Source organism: Esox lucius, chromosome 21 (assembly GCF_011004845.1).
Source record: "Esox lucius isolate fEsoLuc1 chromosome 21, fEsoLuc1.pri, whole genome shotgun sequence".
NCBI lineage: Eukaryota > Metazoa > Chordata > Actinopteri > Esociformes > Esocidae > Esox > Esox lucius.
In genome coordinates this window covers 274,371-297,893 of record NC_047589.1, presented here as the reverse complement: position 1 = coordinate 297,893, position 23,523 = coordinate 274,371, and the positions used below count along the sequence as shown (strand labels likewise).

At 40.9% G+C, this 23,523-nt stretch overlaps 1 protein-coding gene across 4 annotated transcripts in view; it reads left to right on the top strand.

Annotated features, from left to right (window-relative positions):
- The window catches only part of myo3a (myosin IIIA), a 279,588-nt gene that overhangs the window by 236,026 nt on the left and 20,039 nt on the right, over nucleotides 1–23,523 (top strand). For all 4 annotated transcript variants that reach the window (XM_029116287.2, XM_029116285.2, XM_029116286.2 and 1 more), the window contains one exon: nucleotides 77–160. In XM_029116287.2, the coding sequence (XP_028972120.2) occupies nucleotides 77–160 (84 nt within the window). The remainder of the gene's footprint in view (nucleotides 1–76; nucleotides 161–23,523) is intronic.

Here is a 23,523-nt window from a genome sequence, read left to right as displayed (position 1 = left end):
ACATACTGTAACACAAGCAATATAGCATGAATCTGTGGTGTATAATTTATAAAAAATCTGTGTTTTGTATTTCCAGGGTGATAGCGGGACTGGAGAAAGCACTCACCATCCTAGAGAGACCACCAACATGAGGACACAGACTGTAGCCTCCTATTTCAGAGTAACAATATATCACTATCTAATGATAAATTCCTACATTATTGAGTGGAATGATTATCCCCTGCCAACAATTAACTAATAGCACCATCTATCTATTTATAAACTGAGTTACATCATATTTGATTACTGTGACATGTAACTTGCCCCCATTTATCACTTTGGAGTTGTACCAGTAGATTTAAAATATTTACTTATTTAAACAAGCCAAAAAAAAGAAAGCAACTTAATTTCTCGAATACAAGATAATACAATAATATTATGCTAGTTTTTTTTTCATATAGTTAGGTCTGGATATATTTGAACACAGACACAATTTTTATAATTTTGGCTCTGTACATCACAACAATGGATTGGAATTGAAACAACAAAGATGCAATTGAAGTGCAGACTTTCAGCTTTAATTCAAGGCATTGAACAAAAATATTGTTTGAAACATTTAGGAATTGCAACCAGTTTCATACCAGTTTCATACAATTTCATACTCAAATGTAATTGGACAAATTTACACAATCATAAATAAAATGTTCATTTTTAATATTTTGTTGAGAATTCAAACATATAATTTAAACAATAATTTCCTCTCAGTTTAGACCTATGCACTGACCTTGAAATCAATACATTATCCCCATCAACTCAGCAAAGACACGCCGTTTTTGTAGCATATATTTAATTATTCAATATCTTTTAATAGCCTATATTACATTTCGCTTCGAGCAAACTGTGTTGAAATATCGAAGCAAGCCTTGGAGCCTCGGCTTCATGTGTCCCATAACTAGATCTATGATAAACCACACTCTGCCTCGTATTGATGTTCATTACCTCTGTCTAAACTTTTTTAACTCTTTTACTTCAATTGTTTTAGAAGACCTTTTAGATACCACATCTCATTTAAAACCCTCCTTTTCTAGAAATTATACCACCCAGACTACTTAAAGAAATTACTGTAACAGTAGACCCTGAACTACTCTCCATTATAAACAATTCTCTCCACACTAGTTGTGTGCCTGACTATTTTAATTCCTGCGAATCAGAACGTTGCGGCCTCTGATCAGGTCCAGGAAGAGAGTTAACACCAGCAGAATGTGTTCAGCCTCTTCTTAAAAAAACTAATCTTGACACCTCTGTTTTTAATAACTACAGACCACATTCCAAGCTGCCCTTCTTATCCAACATTTAAGAAATATTTCTAGCCAAGCAACTTTTACAGGGGGTGGAACACAATATTATATTTGACAAATTCCAGTCAGGCTTTCGGCAGAAACACAGTATTGAAACTGCTCTTGTTAAGGTTTCAAATTACTAGTTGTTGACTGCTAACTCTGTATAATGTTCAATCTTGTTGTTACTTAGTACACCATAGACCACTACATTTCAATTACCAGACTTAGAAATTGGGTTGGGATCTCTGGGATGGCACTAGATTAGTTCAAGTTGTATCGCTCAATGGAGCTTTTGTTGTCCCTTAATAATTATATGTCTGCATCTGTTCCTTTCATATGTGGTGTTCCACAAGGTTCCATCCTGGGGCCCAATCCTCTTTTCTCTGTATATGCTTTCATTAGGTAGTATAATTTGGCAGCATGACATTTCTTTTCATTGTTATTCAGATGATACTCAGTTGTATTTGTCAGTTAAGCCGAATTATATGAGCAAGTTGTGTGTTCTGCATAATGCCTTGAAGACGTTATGAACAGGATATCCAATATCCAACTTCAGTTAAAAACTGGGGTCCAATAATTAAAGTTTTAATTATTGGACCCCATCTATTGCAGATAAAGTTTGGTTTGCTCTTGGATCGTTAGCAATAAATATTGTTCCCGTGGCCAGAATTCTGGGAGTTTTCTTTGATCCAGACACAAAAAAACGTTGCAGTCATGCTTTTACCAGTCACAGTTAAATAATTAAAAAAAAATCTAAAAAAGCCAGCTCAGTTCTGGATGAGCATTCTTTGGACTGGTGACACGAAGATCAACCTGTACCAGATGATGGGAGGAAAATTGTATGGAGAAGGCTTGGAATGCCTCATGATCCAAATCATACCACATCATCTGTAATACACGGTGGAGGCAGTAGGATGACATGGGTATGCATGGCTTCCACTGGCATTGGATCACTAGTATTTATTGATGATGTGACAGAAGACTGAAGCAGCTGGATGAATTCTGAACTGTATAGATATATTCTCTGCCCAGATTCTGCCAAATTCAGCGAAGTTGATTGGACAAGCCAACAATTTCAAGCCATGGACATTTTTATAGAATACACAGCAACAATTGAAGGAAGTCTGAGCAATTCCACTACTCCAAAACGAGGTGAGTAAGATTAATTAGAAAGCAATACGTTAACTAGCTAGCCATCTTGTGTAACAGCTAAGTACCTAGCCAGTTACAGCACATAGTTAAATACCAGCCATAATGTGTGCAATGTAGTTAGATAAATAACCCAAGTAAAACATATATACATTTTGCAAATTGACTATTATGTTTCCTACAATTAGTTTGTGGGAACTGCTTGCCTACCGGTAAGAGTTTTTTTGAGGGACCAACCTTCTCCAGAGGCCATGCATTTCCAAGATGGCTCAGATTGTACGACAAAATCCACAGCTGCTGCATCCGCAGAACATTCCAGCTTGTTGGCAACAAACAGAAAAAGAGTCTTTGTGAAGGAAGACGAAATACACTATCTGTAAGTTCAACATTTAGCTACAGACTAGTACCTATTTTACGTTTGTGCAGTTTGTATATTTAATATAATTTTTAGAATTTGCTTATTGCCGTTTACCCCGTTTCTATAGGGTGCAGCCTGGGAATGTAACTCTGGTTATGTGAGTGGAGCGGAGTGGGTGTGATCGCCATAAGTTGTAACAAAAAGCTGTGAGAAAGACGGTCCATACAAAAACACCATGCAACGGCGCTGGATGTGGAAAAAACAACGAACAGGAACGATCCCGATTGACCTCAACTCAATAGAAAACAAAGAGAATGGATCCTCCTTGTCCTGTGAAGACATCACTGCCTCCACTACTCCTGAAAAGGGAGGAGGGAACTTGCGAAAGTGAATTAGATAACCTTTTCTGATCGTTCGATCGAGCTAAGGTGACAATGTACAATGACGACACCACTCCCAATAGTTCTCTGAGAGAGGACAAGCATGAAGTTGAGTGGAATTCAGCAGAAAATTCCTGTAATCCTTTTCTGCCCCTGCCACAACCGGACTCACCCGAAAAGGGAGAGACGCGGTCCATGGAGGCGAGGATCTCAAGGAAGCAGATTAAGAGTCACAGTCGGAACACCAACCCCGATCTCCCAAAGAGAATCGGCGGTGCTATATCCGTTAAACCCCAGCGGCTCATAACAGGAGAGGAATTCATACTTTTAGAAGGCGTAGATCCCATATGCATGGCATCTGCATACACAGAACCGTAGCTGCTATCACACAAGCATTGTCATGGCGACCTTGGTGAGAGCGCTCTAAACTGTTGTCACAGAGACCAAGTACAAGGGAAGCTGGTGGCGGCGCAGGCTAATCACTGAAGACGCTATCTGAGGTTTTAATCTACCTGAGCGAGTGGGAAGAGAGGCTGGAAAAGTTATGTCTATAACATCCAGGGAATCCTCTGTAGCTCGCGAGACTGAGATATATGTACATTCTCTAACCCTACTCGCAAAGGGGAGGGTACGAGAGCACATAGATCTGACCAAGTCCCTATGATCTACAGAATAGCTTTCATGGAGTTCGCGATCTTGTGTGAAGCACTCTCCAAAACCTCTGTGGTAGCCGAAGCTAGAATACCAACGTTCTCCTTTGGGACCGTATGACATCCTGGACTTCTTTCTAGGCAGTGGAAGAGGAAGAGGCTGCTCAATCCTGAGTGCGGCTCGTTCTATAATCCTGGAAAATTCCACCTGGAGGATGGGAAAGGGAGGCGGCAGAGGAAACGTCATTGGCGTCATCTAAATCCACCTCGAATAAGTTTTCTCTCTACGCAAGTAGGGAGAGACAAGGACGCAAAGTCAGCGCAGGCAGGAGGGTTGATAAGTTCCACACCAGCGTGCGCAGGTCCTAAGTATGACACACAGTAGTTGTGAGAATCTCCACTGGCGGCCAGGTCGGTGCAGCAGCAAATGACGGCGAAAAACTCCATTGTAAAAATAGAAGAATCCAAGACACTAGTTCTGAAGAATAACTGGCAACAAATTATTGGCTAAGCAGAGTGACATACAGCTGTGCTGAAGAAAAAAAGGGAGGGGGTCCTATGGGCACGGATACCTTTATAGGGGCAGGTGTGCCCCAATTGACTAATGCATGTGCATAATATTTTTTCAGCGACGGCCTAGTGGAGTAAACCACTAGGAGCCAAGCCCTCTAGGGGGCGGCACTCTCTCTACATATAACTGCTGGCTTGGAAGAAAAATATAAGCTGCATGAAAGGTGAGGGTGATTTTATTTTACATTCAAAAATAAATATTCCATTAGGCTAAACAAATAGGTTTTGCCTAATGGAACATTTAGGTGCACATTGTGCAGCATTGGGAATAAATTGGCGAGAATAGCACTACAATAGCAGGGTATGTAGATATATACATCAGGTAACACCTTGTTGCTGATTAAAACAACTTGGTTAATAACTTGTTAACTACCAAAAAGAGGTTAAACTATCGTATTGATTTACCACATTTGTTGATTTACCTCTTCATCTGCGATAGGTTCCGTAACGCTACTTAAAATAATGTGATGGTTTGTCTTTCATATTTAACATTTACAAGCAGCTGCAAGCCGTTATTGGATGGAAAGGGAAAAACATTGTATTTTGGACAACCTGGACAGATCAAAAGAAGAACATTAAAAAAGCAGAGATGGTGCAGCCAGAGAAAGGTATGTTTGTGAATGTTTCGAAAGGGAAAACAAATATGATGATAATTTTTTATTCCTTTAGGAACCTGTGATTGGAGATGTGATGACTTAGTGTGACAACAAAGTGTCATAAAATAATGTCAACTAAAAATTAGTGTGTTTTTACTTAACATTTGTGTTATTATTCGAGTAGTATTCGGTTAACCGAAAAACTACAAACACAACATGATCACTACTGAATAATGCGCAAAGGAGTGGGTGTCGTTCAAACATTATCTCAAAGGCCGTTCATGTGAGAATAGAGCGAGCGTGCAAGAAGTGTGGTAGACACACAAAACTCAGCTACAGAACCAGAAGACAAAATATTTATCAGCACATACCATTGAGTTTATTGGATGGAAGAGTCTAGAAAAGCAAGTTAGCCAAACTGTTAGCCAAGCTATTTGCTGAACTCATTATTTACTGCAATCTCAAACACCTTTAGATTCCAAAGACTTTACGTAGTGTAATTTTTTCTTTTCATAGGTAACGTTAATTTAGTAAATATATTCCATCTTTGAATTAGTTAACTTTCATCCACTGGTATAGTGGTGTAGTCTAAGCAGTATAACAGTAGACGATGCACTGTATACTGCGTGCACAATTATTAGGTAAGTGAGTATTCTGATCGCATTATTATTTCTATGCACATTTTCCAATTCAAAACCATATAAACTTGAATACTCATTGGATTTAATAATTTTCAGGTGAAATATATTTGTGAAATGAGGGAGGGTGTGGCAACAATGAATAACACCTACTATAAATGTGTGCGTAATTATTAGGCAGCTTCATGGCCTCAAGTAAAATGGGCCAAAAAAGAGATTTAACTGACATTGAAATGTCATAAATTGTAAAATGCCTTTCAGACGGACGCAACACTCTTGAAATAGATAGGTGTGACCCACAGACACACAAAGGGGGTACAAAAAATTTATGGAGAAGAAAAGACGATAATTAACTGCAAAAGACTTACAAGGTGTCAAGTGCTCAGAGACATGGCCAAGGTCAAGAAGGCTGAAAGAAAACCACCACTGAATAAGATTCACACGTTGAAGCGTGTAGATTGGGCAAAGAAATACTTGATGACCGATTTCTCGAAGGTTTTATGGACAGATGAAATGAGAGTGACTTTTGATGGACCAGATTGATGGGCCTGTGGCCATCACTAATGGACATGGCACCACTTCGAGTCAGGCCCCAGCAAGGTGGAGGAGGGGTACTGATATAGCCTGCAATCATCAAGGATGAGGTAGTTGGACCTTTTCGGGTTGAAAAGGTCCAAAAAGGGTCCAACTCAACTCCCATACCTACTGCCAGTTTCTGGAAGATACTTTTTTCAAACAGTGGTACAGGAAGAAGTCCTCAGCATTCAAGAAGGCCATGTTCTTTATGCAGGACAATGCTCCATCACATGCATCCATGTACTCCACTGCTTGGCTAGCAAGCAAGGGCCTCAAAGATCCTGAATAATGACCTGGCCCTCCCCCTTATCTGACTTAAATCCTATTGAGAACTTATACACCTCTTTGATCAGCATTTGGGAGGCAGTGGTTGCTGCTTCAGAAAAAGTTGATCATGAACAGATCACGAAACTGACAAACTGCATGGATGGAAGGTTCATTGCAGTTAATGAAAAGAAGGGGTGGCTATATCGGTCACTGAATATTTTTGAAAGGCCAGAAATGTTATTTAATTTTCATTTTGTGTTTTTTATTTGTTGCACTTACACAAAAAATTGAGAATAAACAAGTGAGTTGGGGAAATTATTTTTGTAGTCTAATAATTCTGCACACTAATTATTGCCTAATAATTCTGCCCACTTATGTATTCCCCTGAGAAAGATCAAAACAATTTTTTCCTTTGTTAAACATTTATGTTTGTGGTTCAATTATATTTTGGATTGACTGAAAGCATTTGTGCAATGTTGGTTCAACAATAAAATAAATCTTGAGGAATACGATTTGCCTAGTAATTGTGCACACTATGTATACTGCGTCATTCTGACTGAGTGGGCCACCACACTATTACCGCTTTAACTGACAAACATAAACAACAAACGTCTGAAGGAACACATCAAAATGACTTAAAAACGTAAACTATTTTAAATGTCATGGTATATTATCATATGCAAACAAGTATAATAATATTCAGGTATATTTATTTACACCAAAAACAATGGGGGGGCAAAACTGAATACACAAGTACTTGAATACTACATTTATTTCAGGTATTCGACTATCCATGGGCATCCCTACTTTTCATATTAATTTATTCCAACCCTTTTGGCATCCTTAATTGTGAAGAGTATAACTTGCTTTAATGTTCAAACAGCTCTAGATTTTAATGATTCTGAGTAACGGTTTGACATTGTCAATTTATTGTTGACTGTACTTCCACACAGGTGAGGTTTACCAGGGCAACTGAGGACGTCTGATGTGAGGAAGGACTCCGATGACGACAGCGGGATTTTTAGTTAGCTCTCCAAGTTGGCGCTCTGCCGAGAATACCTGATCTCCTGAATACAAGCAAAGAAGAGCCAAATGCTTGTATTGGGATTCAACCATTCTGCTTGTCTACTGTCACAACACCCCTACACTGAACAGCTGATTGAAAAAATACAAAAATGTTACACTTTACATGGGCAAAGAGAGCATTGTGTAAGCTTTTAAGACAATCTCCTTCTTGTAGACTTTCTTTCAGTTACTCTTCACAATTTCTTTGTACGGCATGGATTGACTCTGTGGAAAATTTTCGCAATTTATACAAGTAAAAACTTCTCAGAGTCTGGTATAACCGTTGATTATTTCAAGTTTAATTACGTGGATCCACGGGAACAATTGCTTTCACAAAACAGAGTATAAGTACAGAGACCAACAGAGTAGTGTCATAACAATTGTTCTGATTACATATTATGGCTTCTAGCTCTTTATATTCCTCCTTGTCAGCCCATCTCTAATGCTATGAGATACATACAAAACAAGTCGTCATACTAATAGGAAAACAAGATAGAACCATATACTGCCATGGCAACCATAGTTCTAGATCATAGTTACCAGACCTCCTGATCTGAGCTACCCCTAGTGTCCTACACAAAAGGAAGAATACAGAGGAGACAGAGGCAGCTTTAACTTGGCACCAACTGAACAGGGTCGTAGATAAGATAGGGTTGAGGCCTGGCGCCTTGGTTGTGGTCAGAATCACTTCTAAGAACAGGGCATGCTGACCTAGGTCTTCTTCTATATGTGGCAACCATGAACAGTCTAAAGCAATTTCAGGCCTAGTCTAAAACAGTCCATTTATTACAATTAATTTGCAGAATAAAGGATAGAATAAGAATAGGGTAATACATTGATACTTAACAACTCATTCCAGGGCGTCTACCCAATGCAGTGTCTGAAATGGGCGTCTTATTTAGGACCATAACCAGGCACTCATTCACTTACATTTTGATGTACGGGGACTATTGAACTAACCTTCCAACAGGCTCAAAGCCAACTATCTGAAATCCTTTAGGCTGCCTATGTGCAAACACACAAACAGTAATCTCGATTTTACTATATTTTCACAAATTTTAAATGTATTATTATGTGTAGTTATCTTGTAGTCATTACTTAATATTGTTTATTTGTTTTTAGTCTTTATTACTGTATTTATATTGTGCCATTGTTTTATTGCTGTTTTTACTATAGGTAACATGTTTTATTGTTATCCTTTTAAATTGTTTAATTCACTTTTTTTATATGGTAGCATTGAATGTAAGTAAGCACTTAACATTTTAACTTAACTGTTTGCCCTATCTTTAATCACATTTTAGATTTTATGTAAGTAAAATGTATTTTGAAATTGTTTGTATTCTTCAGAGAATGTTCTGAAGGTGGGGGAAATGTAGCAATGATGAGGTGTGTGTGTCGTGATACACTCACCTAAAGGATTATTAGGAACACCTGTTCAATTTCTCATTAATGCAATTATCTAATCAACCAATCACATGGCAGTTGCTTCAATGCATTTAGGGGTGTGGCTCTGGTCAAGACAATCTCCTGAACTCCAAACTGAATGTCAGAATGGGAAAGAAAGGTGATTTAAGCAATTTTGAGCGTGGCATGGTTGTTGGTGCCAGACGGGCCGGTCTGAGTATTTCACATTTTCACGCACAACCATTTCTAGGGTTTACAAAGAATGGTGTGAAAAGGGAAAAACATCTAGTATGTGGCAGTCCTGTGGGCAAAAATGCCTTGATGCTAGAGGTCAGAGGAGAATGGGCCGACTGATTCAAGCTGATAGAAGAGCAACTTTGACTGAAATAACCACTTGTTACAACCAAGGTATGCAGCAAAGCCTTTGTGAAGCCACAACACGCACAACCTTTAGGCGGATGGGCTACAACAGCAGAAGACCCCACCGGGTACCACTCATCTCCACTACAAATAGGAAAAAGAGGCTAGAATTTGCACGAGCTCACCAAAATTGTACAGTTGAAGAATGGAAGAATGTTGCCTGGTCTGATGAGTCTCGATTTCTGTTGAGACATTCAGATGGTAGAGTCAGAATTTGGCGTAAACAGAATGAGAACATGGATCCATCAAGCCTTGTTACCACTGTGCAGGCTGGTGGTGGTGGTGTAATGGTGTGGGGGATGTTTTCTTGGCACACTTTAGGCCCCTTAGTGCCAATTGGGCATCGTTTAAATGCCACGGCCTACCTGAGCATTGTTTCCGACCATGTCCATCCCTTTATGACCACCATGTACCCATCCTCTGATGGCTACTTCCAGCTGGATAATGCACCATGTCACAAAGCTCGAATCATTTCAAATTGGTTTCTTGAACATGACAATGAGTTCACTGTACTGAAATGGCCCCAACAGTCACCAGATCTCAACCCATTAGAGCATCTTTGGGATGTGGTGGAACGGGAACTTCGTGCCCTGGATTTGCATCCCACAAATCTCCAACTGCAAGATGCTATCCTATCAATATGGGCCAACATTTCTAAAGAATGCTTTCTGCACCTTGTTGAATCAATGCCACGTAGAATTAAGGCAGTTCTGAAGGCGAAAGGGGGTCAAACACAGTATTAGTATGGTGTTCCTAATAATCCTTTAGGTGAGTGTATATCCTGTGCTGGGGTTTCCTTAAAAGTTGGGAAGAGTAGAAGAATGTACAATGCTGGAGCTGTTGCCAGTCAGGATTCTTACTGCCCTTGACTGTTGTGGACTGTTTGTGGACCAAGCAACGAGAGAGGCTAGTTAATTTCATAAAAGATTGAAGAAGTTCAGAATATAACGGTACCTAAGACAATACAGTTTAGATCAAACGAAAACAAATCTGGTAAATGAGTGGCAGATAGAGGCCGTTGTGAACATTGGTGCAGCTGCCTATCCGTGATGGATGGAACTCAAGGAGCAGAATGCATGAAATTCGACGCTGATGTGGCAATTCTTCTGTTAAATAAGTGAGTAAAAGTTAAATAAAACACTAGCTACCTAGCTAACCTCACACTGCAGTTAGTAATTGCCCTATTTGTGTTAATGTGGCTAGTTAAATAGAGAGCACACATGGCTATAGTTACTGTTCTGTCCTCGCTGAACGTACTCACAGTGAGGCTGTGTTCAACTATACAGTCAGCTAAACTCTTAATTAAACTACTTCTCCAAGGAACAGGCAGGTGTTGTCTTTGGCAGATTTAATGTAGATCAATCAAGTGTGAAAAGATGATGCCGTTTAAGAGCTTTAAAACTTAGGATGGTAGAGGATTGTAAGCAGCTTTTCACATGTCCTCAAGGTGAGCTACTAATGAACAAAGACTACCTTGGTTTGCTACTTCCTGTGCAACTCATAAAAAAAACCTGGAAACAAATTACATTAAACTAGTTCCAGTTCCAACACACTCCCCGCCTGGCGACTTTAAAGAAGCCACTATAAACTTTCTTATATCTCCTGATCTTGGGAAGACAAGAGGAGGACAACTTGAGATATAGGTCTTAAGAATGTCTTCACCGTTTGGTAGCGAGTCACTTTAACTTCCACTTTCCTTACCATGCCGTCCTGGCTGGGAAGGGCATTCACAATGATTCCCATTGGCCACTCATTCCTCTTTGCTTGAATGTCTTTGATCAAAACAATATCTCCTTTTTTGAGATTTGGCCTTTTGGAGTGCCATTTCTGCCGGCTTTGAAGTGTGCTGAGATATTCTCTACGCCATCTGGTCCAGAATGTGTCAGCCAATGCCTGTACCTGCTTCCATTGATTCCTGAACAGGTTGTTCTTTGTGAAGTCACCAGGAGGTGAAGAAGGGATGCCCATTTTCTGGGTCAAGAGCATGGAAGGGGTCAGGATGAGTGGAGCATCTGGATCGGATGAGACAGGAACCAAAGGTCTCGCGTTTACAATGGCTGTAACTTCTGCCATCAAAGTTGTCAAGACCTCATGTGTAAGCTGAGAGTGTCCAACTTGTAGAAGCATGGAATCCAAAATCCGCCTTGCAATCCCGATCATCCGCTCCCACACACCACCCATGTGTGAGCCATGTGGTGGGTTGAACACCCAGGTACATTTTTGTCCAAGCAGGTATTCATCTATGCTTGTATCATTTGCATTCTGAACTTCCAACTTCAGCTCATTGGCTGCTCCAACAAAGTTGGTTCCACAGTCTGAGCGTAACTGCTTGGCAGAGCCTCAAATAGCAAAGAATCTGCGGAGTGCGTTTATGAAGGAAGAAGAGCTCATTGATTCAATTACCTCAATATGGATTGCTCTTGTCGACATACATGTAAATAGCACTGCCCATCTTTTACTATTGGCTTGTCCGCCTCTTGTACGGCGTGCAAAGACCTCCCACGGCCCAAAAACATTCAGCCCGACATAAGAGAATGGGGGATCTGTCTGTAGGCGTTCAGCAGGTAAGTCTGCCATCTGTTGCTGCTCTATCTTTCCTCTAAGCTTTCGACATGTAATGCATTTGTGAATGAGACCGCTGATGCACCTTTTCCCTCCGACCATCCACAAACCGCTGGCTCGTATAGCACCCTCAGTTAGGTGTCTTCCTTGGTGTTGCACACATTTGTGATAGCGGCGGACTAGCAGGGTGGACACATGATGACGGCTTGGAATAATGATAGGGTTGGTCTCGTTTGTCTGTAGCTCTGACTGCGTAATGCGCCCACCTACTCGCAGTAATCCTTCATTGTCAATGACTGGTCTGAGTTTACGGAGGGGGCTCTTTTTGGAGATGTCACACTGCACCTCAATGCACTTGAATTCATCAGAATATATTTTGTGCTGAACACTTCTGAACACAATGTGTTCTGCCTTAGAAAGTTCAACCACAGATACACCTTTCTTACAGAGGTGCCATCCGACACATTCACTTGAAGGTTGAGTGAAGCATTGAGCAATATGAAGCAAACGGGCAATGGCTCTTATGAGGCTTGTCCAGCTTGAGAAACGCTCAAAACGTGTTGGGTCCAAATTGGTCTGTGAGACTTGGGTTGCAAGTGCTGTCACTTCAGGACGTATCTCTGTATCAGATTCAGAATTGATGAGGTCAAATGAGACTTGATCTTCAGAGACTGACTTGTCGGGGTTACACAAGAACGCTGGTCCAGGTAGCCAAGTTGTGCTTCCAAGGTGGGCTGCTGACAAAGACCGGGAACCGTGGTCTGCTGGGTTGAGTTCTGATGGAACATATGACCACTGATCTGGATGTGTTGAATGCCTGATGCGCTGCACACGGTTACTTACATACACATAAAATCTTCTTGTCTGGTTATGTATGTAACCTAACACTACTTTACTGTCTGTGTAGAATCGGATACCATCCAATGTCAGGTCTATTTCTTCAGCTATAAGTTCAGCAATCTCGACAGCCAACACTGCGGCACATAGCTCTAGTCTAGGAATAGTAAGCTCAGGTTGGGGTGCTAGTTTGGCTTTACCAAGGACAAAGCCTACTTCACTGTGACCATCTTTGTCTGTTACCTTCAGGTAAGCAACTGCAGCTATAGCTCTTACTGAAGCATCTGAGAAGATGCAGAGCTGTTTGTTTTGAGCTTTGGAGGAAGAGAGTGATGTGTAGGTGCGTGGAACATGCAGATTTTTTAATTCCAGCAGTGAATCTTGCCATCTTCTCCAATCTGCATGTTTGGTCTCGGGGAGGGGAGCATCCCACTCTGAGTTCTGAGAGGAGAGTTCTCTGAGAAGGAACCTTCCCTGAATAGTCACTGGGGCTAAGAACCCTAGAGGGTCAAACAGACTGTTCACCGTGGAGAGCACACCTCGGCGTGTGAAAGGATTTTGACCTTTTGGCACTCGGAATATGAATGTGTCTAACATGATATTCCAACTCACTCCAAGGCTTCTCTGTACAGGGAGATCATCAACCAAAAGGTCCAAATCTTTGATATCCTTGGCTCTGTCTTGGCTCTGTCTTGGGGAAATGCATTCAAAACCTCTGTTTTGTTGGAGGCTATTTTGTGGAGCTTGAGATTGGAGACAGCTAACATTCTCTGTGTTCTTGTGAGGACATCAATAGCCTCTGTTTCTGTGGGGAATGACTTCAGGGCATCGTCGACATAGAAGTCTCGTTCTATGAAGTTCTTTGCATCGCTCCCGTAGACATGTTCTTGGTCTTTCGCTGCTTTCCGCATTCCAAAGATGGCCACCGCTGGGGAAGGGCTGTTCCCGAAGATATGGACTCGCATGCGGTAGTCAACTATTTCATTATTGAGGTCATTGTTACGATGCCATAAGAAGCGCAAGAAATCTCTGCTGTCTTCGTGAACCACAAAACAATGGAACATTTGTTGAATGTCTGCCATGATGGCAACAGGTTCTTTCCTGAATCTCAGGAGGATTCCCAGAAGGCTATTGTTGAGGTCAGGGCCAGAAAGCAGCACATCATTGAGGGACACTCCATCGAACTGTGCACTGGAGTCGAAGACCACACGAATTTGCCCTGGCTTCTGAGGATGATAAATGCCAAAGGTAGGGAGATACCAGCATTCTTTACCTTCTTTTAGCGGTGGTGCTAGTTCGGCATGATTATTGTCAAACATCTTTTGCATAAACTCAACAAAGTGAGTTCTCATTTCTTGGTTCTTCTTTAGAGTGCGATGGAGGGATGCGAGACGATTTAATGCATACCCTCTGTTGTTTGGTAGCTGCCTTCTCGGTTTGCGGAATGGCAGAGGAGCAACCCAACTGTTTGTATCATCCTGGACAAATTCCTTGTCCATCATCTTTAAGAATGTCATGTCCTCAATAGAAGGTGCCAGCTGGTTGTCATTCTCATGGCGACAGAAAACAGTTTGTCCTAGGTTTTCTTCTGCCACTTTCACTTTAGGGCTTACGTTTGAAGTCCACATTGAGGACCCATTCTGTTGACATCTGAGGCTGTAGTTCTCCTTTACTTTGAGATGGTTTTCACATGGGCTTAAATGACTTGGTCTTCCATTCTCTAAGATACAAGTCTTTAAAGCATTTACTGTTGTTGGTTTGTGAGCAGATCCTAAACAAAAATCACCTATGATGACCCATCCTAAGTCTAGTTTCTGAGCATATGGAGCATTGTGAGGGCCATTAAACTGCTTGCGTACTTTGTGAGCCCTCAGGATATCCCTTCCTAACAGTAAAAGTATGGACGAATCTGGGTCCAAAGGTGGTACCTGATCAGCTATACCTCTTAGATGTTGATGATGGTAGGCAGCATCTGGAGTGGGAATCTCTGCTATATTGTTTGGAATTTGGTTACATTCAATCAATGTAGGTAATGGGAAGCTTATTTTTCCATCAGCAGACTCGACAACATAGCCATGAGCTCTCATTCCAGATCTTTCAATTGTCCCTGCACAAGTTTTCAGAGTGTATGGAGTTGTAGTTCCCTGAATCTTAAACATTCTGAAAAACTCTGACCTGGCTAACGACATATTACTTTGGTCGTCTAAGATGGCATACATTTTCTTAATTTCTCTACGACAACCATTTGGATAAACATTGACAAGACATATTTTCGAACAAGACTTACCACTGAAGCCTTTACCACATATTTCAGTACATTTTGATGTAACATTTGGAAGTGAAGTGTCTCCTTCCTCCCCGCCATGCTCTGGTGCAGAAAGGGGCAGTTTTGATGTCTGCGGGGCAGGACCTGGGTGGAGAGCTGATAGGTGTCTGTCGCTCTCACATTCTACACATTTGACAGGTGTTTCGCAGTTCTTTGCTTGGTGAGTGGTCGAAGCACAACAGCGAAAGCATATGTAGTTCTCTTTAAGAAATTTCTTGCGGTCTTCTAGGAGCATGTTCCTGAAGCCTTTGCATTTCTTTAAAGGATGGGGTTTATTATGAATAGGACACTGTATATCTGGGCTTTCAGTTGGCTTGCTAGTCTTGTCTGGTTGAGAGCAAGCATCTGTGTTCAACACATTGGTTTTATGAACGGAGACGGGTGTTCTTACGCTTGAAAGTGCTGACTTCTCTTTCTTGGGGTTAGCTATGTAGGGAGTGGATAGAGTAAAGCTAGGGTCATTCCTTTCATCAGCGACCCTGCTAACAAATTCTGAGAAGAAGGAGAAGGGGGGGAAGGCAACATCATGCTCTCTCTTATACTTTGACCCAAGTGACATCCACTTGTCTTGTAGAAAGAAGGGTAGTTTATCAACAATGGGCTGAACACCTCTAGCTGTGTCCAGGTATGATAACCCTGGCAAGTATTCATCATGTTTTGCTGCTCCCAATTCAAGTAGCAGGTCCGCAAGTTCATGGAGCCCCTTGTTATCTTTGTTCGAAATTTTGGGAAAGTTCTCAATTTTTGTGAACAGAGCATTCTCGATGGCCTCTGGTGAACCATATAATTTCTGAAGTCTTTCCCAGACCATTTTGAGGCCAACAGAGGGGTATCTTATGTTAACAGACCTGATTCTAAGTGCGTGTTCACTGGATTCTTTCCCTAGCCATTTAATAAGCAAGTCCAATTCCTCAATTGCTGTAAGCCCAAGACCCTCAATAGTATTTAGAAAGGTTGATTTCCATGCCAAATAATGTTCAGGTAAGTCATCAAACTTTGTGAGTCCAGAAGACACTAGTTGGCTCCTCGCAAGGTATCTGGCAAGGTCAGATGTTGCATTAGCATCACCAGAAGTAGTAGCTCTGAATGGTGATCTACATTCAAAGGGAGGGGAACTATATTGTTGTCCCATCTGGCATGGTGTCCTGTTGTTGAAGTCGGCAGAATTGTGTTGCCATGTCTCTCCTCTGTGAAATGTCTGGTGGTGATCTTGACTGGACATTTTGGCGTTAACTAGCTTGGTTGGCTGTGGGGTGTAATCCACTTGAGTGTAGCATCTGTCTCCCTCTATGTCTGTCTCTAATCGTTTGCTGAAGTTAACATTGGAATGGTGTGTCACATATTCACTAGTCCTCTGATGTGCACCCTGCTGTAGAGGTAGGAATTCTATATCTTTAATGTGCTCTGAAGTTCCAAGGTCTGCGGCTGCTGCCTCTAAAACGACTGCCTCGGCAAGAGCAGCCTTTGCCTCTTTCTCTTGCTGAAATGCTTCTAGTGTGGCTTCAAGGCGGGCCTTTTCTACTTTCATGTCAATCTCCCTTTTAGAAAAGGTCATTCTTGTCTTGGCTGCCTCAGCTTTTGCGCGTGCTCTAGCTGCTGCCATACTAGCATTGGATGTAGTTGATGAGTTTGCAGACCGTGATGACTTGTTAGAGCAAATGGACTTTGTTTCGAGTTCATCTTTTGGTTTACTCACATCAGCTGCATACTCCATGTTGTTTTCTCACTCTCACTATTTGGAGACTGTATGGTGTTTCTGACCATTGGAGTTGTTAAGATGGCTTGTTAGCTGTTGATGGTATGTTAATCAGGTCCAACTCCCATGTTTGTAGCTCTCTGTTTGGGCATCTTTTCACTGTTCTGTCCTCGCTGAACGTACTCACAGTGAGGCTGTGTTCAACTATACAGTCAGCTAAACTCTTAATTAAACTACTTCTCCAAGGAACAGGCAGGTGTTGTCTTTGGCAGATTTAATGTAGATCAATCAAGTGTGAAAAGATGATGCCGTTTAAGAGCTTTAAAACTTAGGATGGTAGAGGATTGTAAGCAGCTTTTCACATGTCCTCAAGGTGAGCTACTAATGAACAAAGACTACCTTGGTTTGCTACTTCCTGTGCAACTCATAAAAAAACCCTGGAAACAAATTACATTAAACTAGTTCCAGTTCCAACACAGTTACTGTACATCTATCCAGAAGACATTGTTTGAAGGTTTTGCTACTACTTCCAGCTTCTAATAACGTCAGCTTGCCAGCAAGGACAATGTTAACTGTGTAGCAGTAAACATTTCTGCAGCAGTATATCGTTGTTACAGTCACCAAAGTGGTTAGCTAGCACCTAGTAGCTAATATTCACGGGAGACAAATGACAGACCGCCATCGTCTCTCTGGTCTGGGAAATTCACTCGGGCCGTTACAATAGCATTTGAGTGCACGCAGGCACACATGTACAAATATGATGTCACTGCATAGGCTATTAAACATGACTTTGCTCCTCATATTAAATATGCTTAATAAACTGCCTAGAATAACCTCACAATGTTGTTAGTAATTGATTATAACTAATTACCTTGCAAAAGCCATTGGCCAATTTGGTGTCATTTCGGATCCAGCTCCTCCCCGTCACGCCCTCCTCACCTGCCACTCTTACGCTCTCACTTCCCGATACGCATGAACACACCCAGCAATCCAGATCCCAATCATCGGAATACTAAACACCTGTGCCCAGTTTACGTCTCTTTTTAGCCTGTGCTCTGCCTCCACTCCAGTGAGGTATTGTTCGTAGTGGACCTACCAAGCCGTTGTATATCTCGTTGCATTTGCCGGTTGACTCCCAGCCTGTTGTTCTCTCCCTTCCAGTACCCGTCCTATCGTGTTTTTTAGAAACCTGCATCCTGACCTGTCTGACTGCCCCTTGGATTCTCCTACCGCCTAACCCTGCCTGTACTGTTGCCATCACGGACTGATCACCTGGTATCCTGACCTGCCTGCCTGCTTCTGGTTTCTCCTCTCTGTCGATTCCTGCCTGTGACTTTGCCTTTGTGGATTGATCTCCTGGTTACTGAACCTACCGGCCTGTCTCTACTGCTTTTGCTCCTGCCTACTCTCCTGTACAAAAATAAATTGACAGTTGCGTTTCTGCAATTGGAACCACGTACCCCTGGTCTCGGTGTTCATTAAAAAACTAGCTACCTTTCTGTGGAGAAAGAGGCAAGCTGCCGTCTGTACATGCTGTTTGCTTTGTTTACTAGCCTAGCTAGTAGTACTGTAATCGGAAAACATTACCAGGGCAAGTTTAGACTACTAGGTACAATAGCTATTCTCACGTTTCCGTATGTATGCTACAGCAGATCCATTTCAGCAGCTCACCACCTGTAGCCATTTGTTCATGCTGTTTGCTTTGTTTACTAGCCCAGCTAGTAGTGTAATCATAAAACATTACCAGGGCGAGTTTAGAGCAGAAGCAAGCTATTTTCACGTTTCCATATACAGTGAGGTTTAATACAAAATTATTTGATCCCCTACTGATTTTGTATGTTTGCCCACTGACAAAGAAATGATCAGTCTATAATTTTAATGGTAGGTTTATTTGAACAGTGAGATCCAGAATAACGCATGTCTTAAATGTTGATTTGGTTTGCATTTAATGAGTGAAATAAGTATTTTATCCCCTCTTAGTCAGAAAGATTTCTGTCTCCCAGTTGTCTTTTATACAGGAAACAAGCTGAGATTAGGAGCACACTCTTAATGGGAGTGCTCCAAATCTCAGCTTGTTACCTGTATAAAGACACCTATCCACAGAAGCAATCAATCAAATTCCAAACTCTCCACCATGGCCAAGACCAAAGAGCTGTCCAAGGATGTCAGGGACAAGATTGTAGACCTACACAAGGCTGGAATGGGCTACAAGACCATCGCCAAGCTGCTTGGTGAGAAGGTGACAAGAGTTGTTGCGATTATTTGCAAATGGAAGAAACACAAAAGAACTGTCAATTTCCCTTGGTCTGGGGCTCCATGCAAGATCTCACCTTGTGGAGTTGCAATGATCATGAGAACGGTGAGGAATCAGCCCTGAACTACACGGGAGGATCTTGTCAATGATCTCAAGGCAGCTGGGACCATAGTCACAAAGAAAACAATTGGTAACACACTACGCTGTGAAGGACTGAAATCCTGCAGCGCCCGCAAGGTCCCCCTGCTCAAGAAAGTGCATATACAGGCCCATCTGAAGTTTGCCTATGAACATCTGAATGATTCAGAGGAGAACTGGATGAAAGTGTTGTGGTGAGATGAGACCAAAATCAAGCTCTTTGGCATCAACTCAACTTGCTGTGTTTGGAGGTGGAGGAATGCTACCTATGATCCCAAGAACACCATCCCCACCATCAAATATGGAGGTGGAAACATTATGCTTTGGGGGTGTTTTTCTGCTAAGGGATCAGGACTACTTAACCACATCAGAGGGACGATGGATGGGGCCATGTACCATCAAATCTTGGGTGAGAACCTCATTCCCTTAGCCAGGGCATTGGAAATGGGTCATGTGTAGGTATTCCACCATGACAATGACTCAAAACACACAGCCAAAGCAACAAAGGAGTGGCTCAAGAAGAATACCGCGGACAGTGCTCATTTGCATAAATATTTCGAAAAATAGATTTGCCATAATCGTCCGATTCCAATGGTATATTATTTGTAGCCACTTTCCTGAAGCGTTCCGTGTATAATTGGGGTTGTCCGTGTATAATATGGGTTGTATAGTTGTATAGTTTGGGTTGCTATGAGAATGTTTCACCAGGCAACGACATTGCCAATGCATCTTAGAAAGGCTCATTTGTAGACAAGGATAGATATTATAAGCGTGTACATCACTATATATGATGTTTTGAACCATAATACATCGTTTGTATTATATATAAGATATAAAAATTTATATTTAGTCAAAATAGTATGGGGATGTTCTTGAGTTTTTGGGAAGAAGTTGGTAATTTTTCTGAGTTTATAAAATATATAAGTCCAAACGTAACTAGCAATCTAGTGCTGCCATCTGCTGGCCGTTTTGAGTCATTACATGCAAGAAGAGGGTTTTATGCATTCAATCTTATTTATTTCATAATGTTTTATTTCTAGGTAGAAGAACCAAATTTTTTGGGGTTGCCTATATTTTTTACCTTCTATTATATAATTATTTCATTATTTTCAACCCAATTACAGTGTCATTTGATAGTAAAGGCATGAAAGTATGAGGAAATACCATTGACACAAAATCTCATAATGCTTTAAAAAAATAATCTTGATGCTGAATGGCAGAAATGTTTTCCGAAAACAATTTTTTTGCCTTTCAAACAGATGAGTTTTATAAATGAGATGTTTGCAAACCTGGTGGCCAACTACAAGAAACGTCTGTCCTCTGTGATTGCCAACAAAGGTTTGCCACCAAGAACTAAATCATGTTTTGCAGAGGGGTCGAATATTTATATCACTCATTAAAATGAAAATCAATTGAAAACATTTTAGACATGTGTTTTTCTGGATTAATTTTGGTTGATATTCTGTCTCTCACTGTTCAAATAAACCTGCAATTAAAATTATAGACTGATCAATTCTTTTTTTCTCTCACTGTATACAGGTGCTGGTCATAAAATTTGAATATCATCAAAAAGTTGATTTATTTCAGTAATTCCATTCAAAAAGTGAAACGTGTATAATGTATATATTCATTCCACACAGACTGATATATTTCAAGTGTTTTTTCTTTTAATTTTGATGATTATAGCAGACAACAGAAAAACCCAAATTCAGTATCTCAGAAAATTTGAATATTGTGAAATGGTTCAATATTGAAGACACCTGGTGCCACACTCTAATCAGCTAATTAACCCAAAACACCTGCAAAGGCCTTTAAATGGTCTCTCAGTCTAGTTCTGTAGGCAACACAATCATGGGGAAGACTGCTGACTTGACAGCTGTCCAAAAGACGGCCACTGACACCTTGCACAAGGTGTCAGCTAGTAAACAAGAGGTCATAGCTAAAGAGGCTGGCTGTTCACAGAGCTCTGTGTCCAAGCACTAAAATAGAGAGGCGGAGGGAAGGAAAAGATGTGGTAGAAAAAAGTGTACAAGCAGTAGGGATAACCGCACCCTGGAGAGGATTGTGAAACAAAACCCATTCAAAAATGTGGGGGAGATTCACAGAGAGTGGACTGCAGCTGGAGTCAGTGCTTCAAGAACCACCACGCACTGACGTATGCAAGACATGGGTTTCAGCTGTCGCATTCCTTGTGTCAAGCCACTATTGAACAAGACACAGCGTCAGAAGCGTCTCGCCTGGGCTAAAGACAAAAAGGACTGGACTGCTGCAGAGTTATGTTCTCAGATGAAAGTAAATTTAGCATTTCCTTTGGAAATCAAGGTCCCAGAGTCAGGAGGAAGAGAGGAGAGGCACAGAATCCACGTTGCTTGAAGTCCAGTGATAGTTTGGGGTGCCATGTCATCTGCTGTTGTTGGTCCATTGTGTTTTCTGAGGTCCAAGGTCAACGCAGCCGTCTACCAGGATGTTTTAGAGCACTTCATGCTTCCTGCTGCTGACCAATGCAGAATGCAGATTTCATTTTCCAACAGGCACCTGCACAAAGTGCCAAAGCTACCAGTACCTGGTTTAAGGACCATGGTATCCCTGTTCTTAATTATCCAGCAAACTCGCCTGACCTTAACCCTATAGAAAATCTATGGGGTATTGTGAAGAGGAAGATGCGATACACCAGACCCAAAAATGCAGAAGTGCTGGAGGCCACTATCAGAGCAACCTGGGCTCTCATAACACCTGAGCAGTGCCACAGACTGATCGACTCCATGCCACGCCGCATTGCTGCAGTAATTCAGGCAAAAGGAGCCCCGACTAAGTATTGAGTGCTGTGCATGCTCATACTTTTCATGTTCATACTTTTCAGTTGGCCAACATTTCAAAAAATCTTTTTTTTTTATTGGTCTTAAGTAATATTCAAATTTTCTGAAATACTGGATTTGGGATTTTCATTAGTTGTCAGTTATAATTACCACAATTAAAAGAAAGAAACATTTGAAATATATCAGTCTGTGTGTAATGAATGAATATAATATACAAGTTTCACTTTTTGAATGGAATTACTGAAATAAATCAACTTTTTGATGATATTCAAATTTTATGACCAGCACCTGTATGTTACATCAGATACATTTTGGCAGCTTGCCACCTGTGGCCGTTTATTCATGCCGTTTGCTTTGTTTACTAGCCCAGCTAGTAGTACTGTAATTGGAAAACATTACCAGGGCACGTTTTGACTAGTAGCTAGCTATTCTCACGTTTCTGAATTTGTTACATCAGATACATTTACTTTTATTCAGTTTAGCATACAATTAAAACAATCGTTTGTCAACTGGTCAGATGAAGATTTTATTTTTAGATAAAATGCACAGATAATGTGTGGGGCTTTAAGAGTGAACTTACGTTACACCAGCGACAGCCGAGATTTCTGGGAAAATGAGGCAGAAATACTTCCTGTTTTGAAAGTTACGTCCTACAGCTTTTTATCTTACCTAAAAACTAATTTTTATGACACAGATTTGATGAACAATTTATCATTGTGATTTTATATTTTGTTTATTCTTTTTACTTCCTTTGCATTATTAGAATAACATGTGTTTTTAAGTATACTTTTTTGTATTTCTTTTTTATTGTGTTTAAAGCACTTTGCACCATTTTGGAATTTGTGAAAAAACGCTAAAAACGATACTCCTATAGCAATAAATGTCTGATTGTCACGTACTTTGATATTTGGCATCTAAAACCCACATTCTGTAAAGAATACATTAGCTGAGCCCATAAGTCAAAAAAGTTGGCTGATATTGACCAATAAACCTTCAAGTGGGCATGATTTTGTACATATAAGCATATTATTGAGAAAACGTTAACTGAATTATAATCAAACTTGGTTTACTTATTACTTGTCAGGACATACCATGTGCAAGCGTTCTTTCCAATTGACCACAAGGGGGCGATGTTGAACCAGACAATTTCGCAAGCTCACGCCACTCCCAATGTTTGACAGAGACACTGAACAATTGTGGATACCTCCATGTCCTCACAACAAAAATATTTGCCATTGGGACCCATTATCTCTGCCTTGATGGATGTTCAGCCATATTAAATATATCATAAATACTTCAAAAGCTACTCCTATAGAACCAAATCTCTAATCTTTACAGGACAAGATATTTGTTATCTATGGACCAAGGTAATTTATCACTGCATACTCCAGGAAAGTACAAATGAAAACATGGCTGCTATTGACGTCAATCAATCTTCAAGCATATGTGGTTTTACACATATATCAATATAAATCAGAAACAGTTGATAAAATAATTTGATG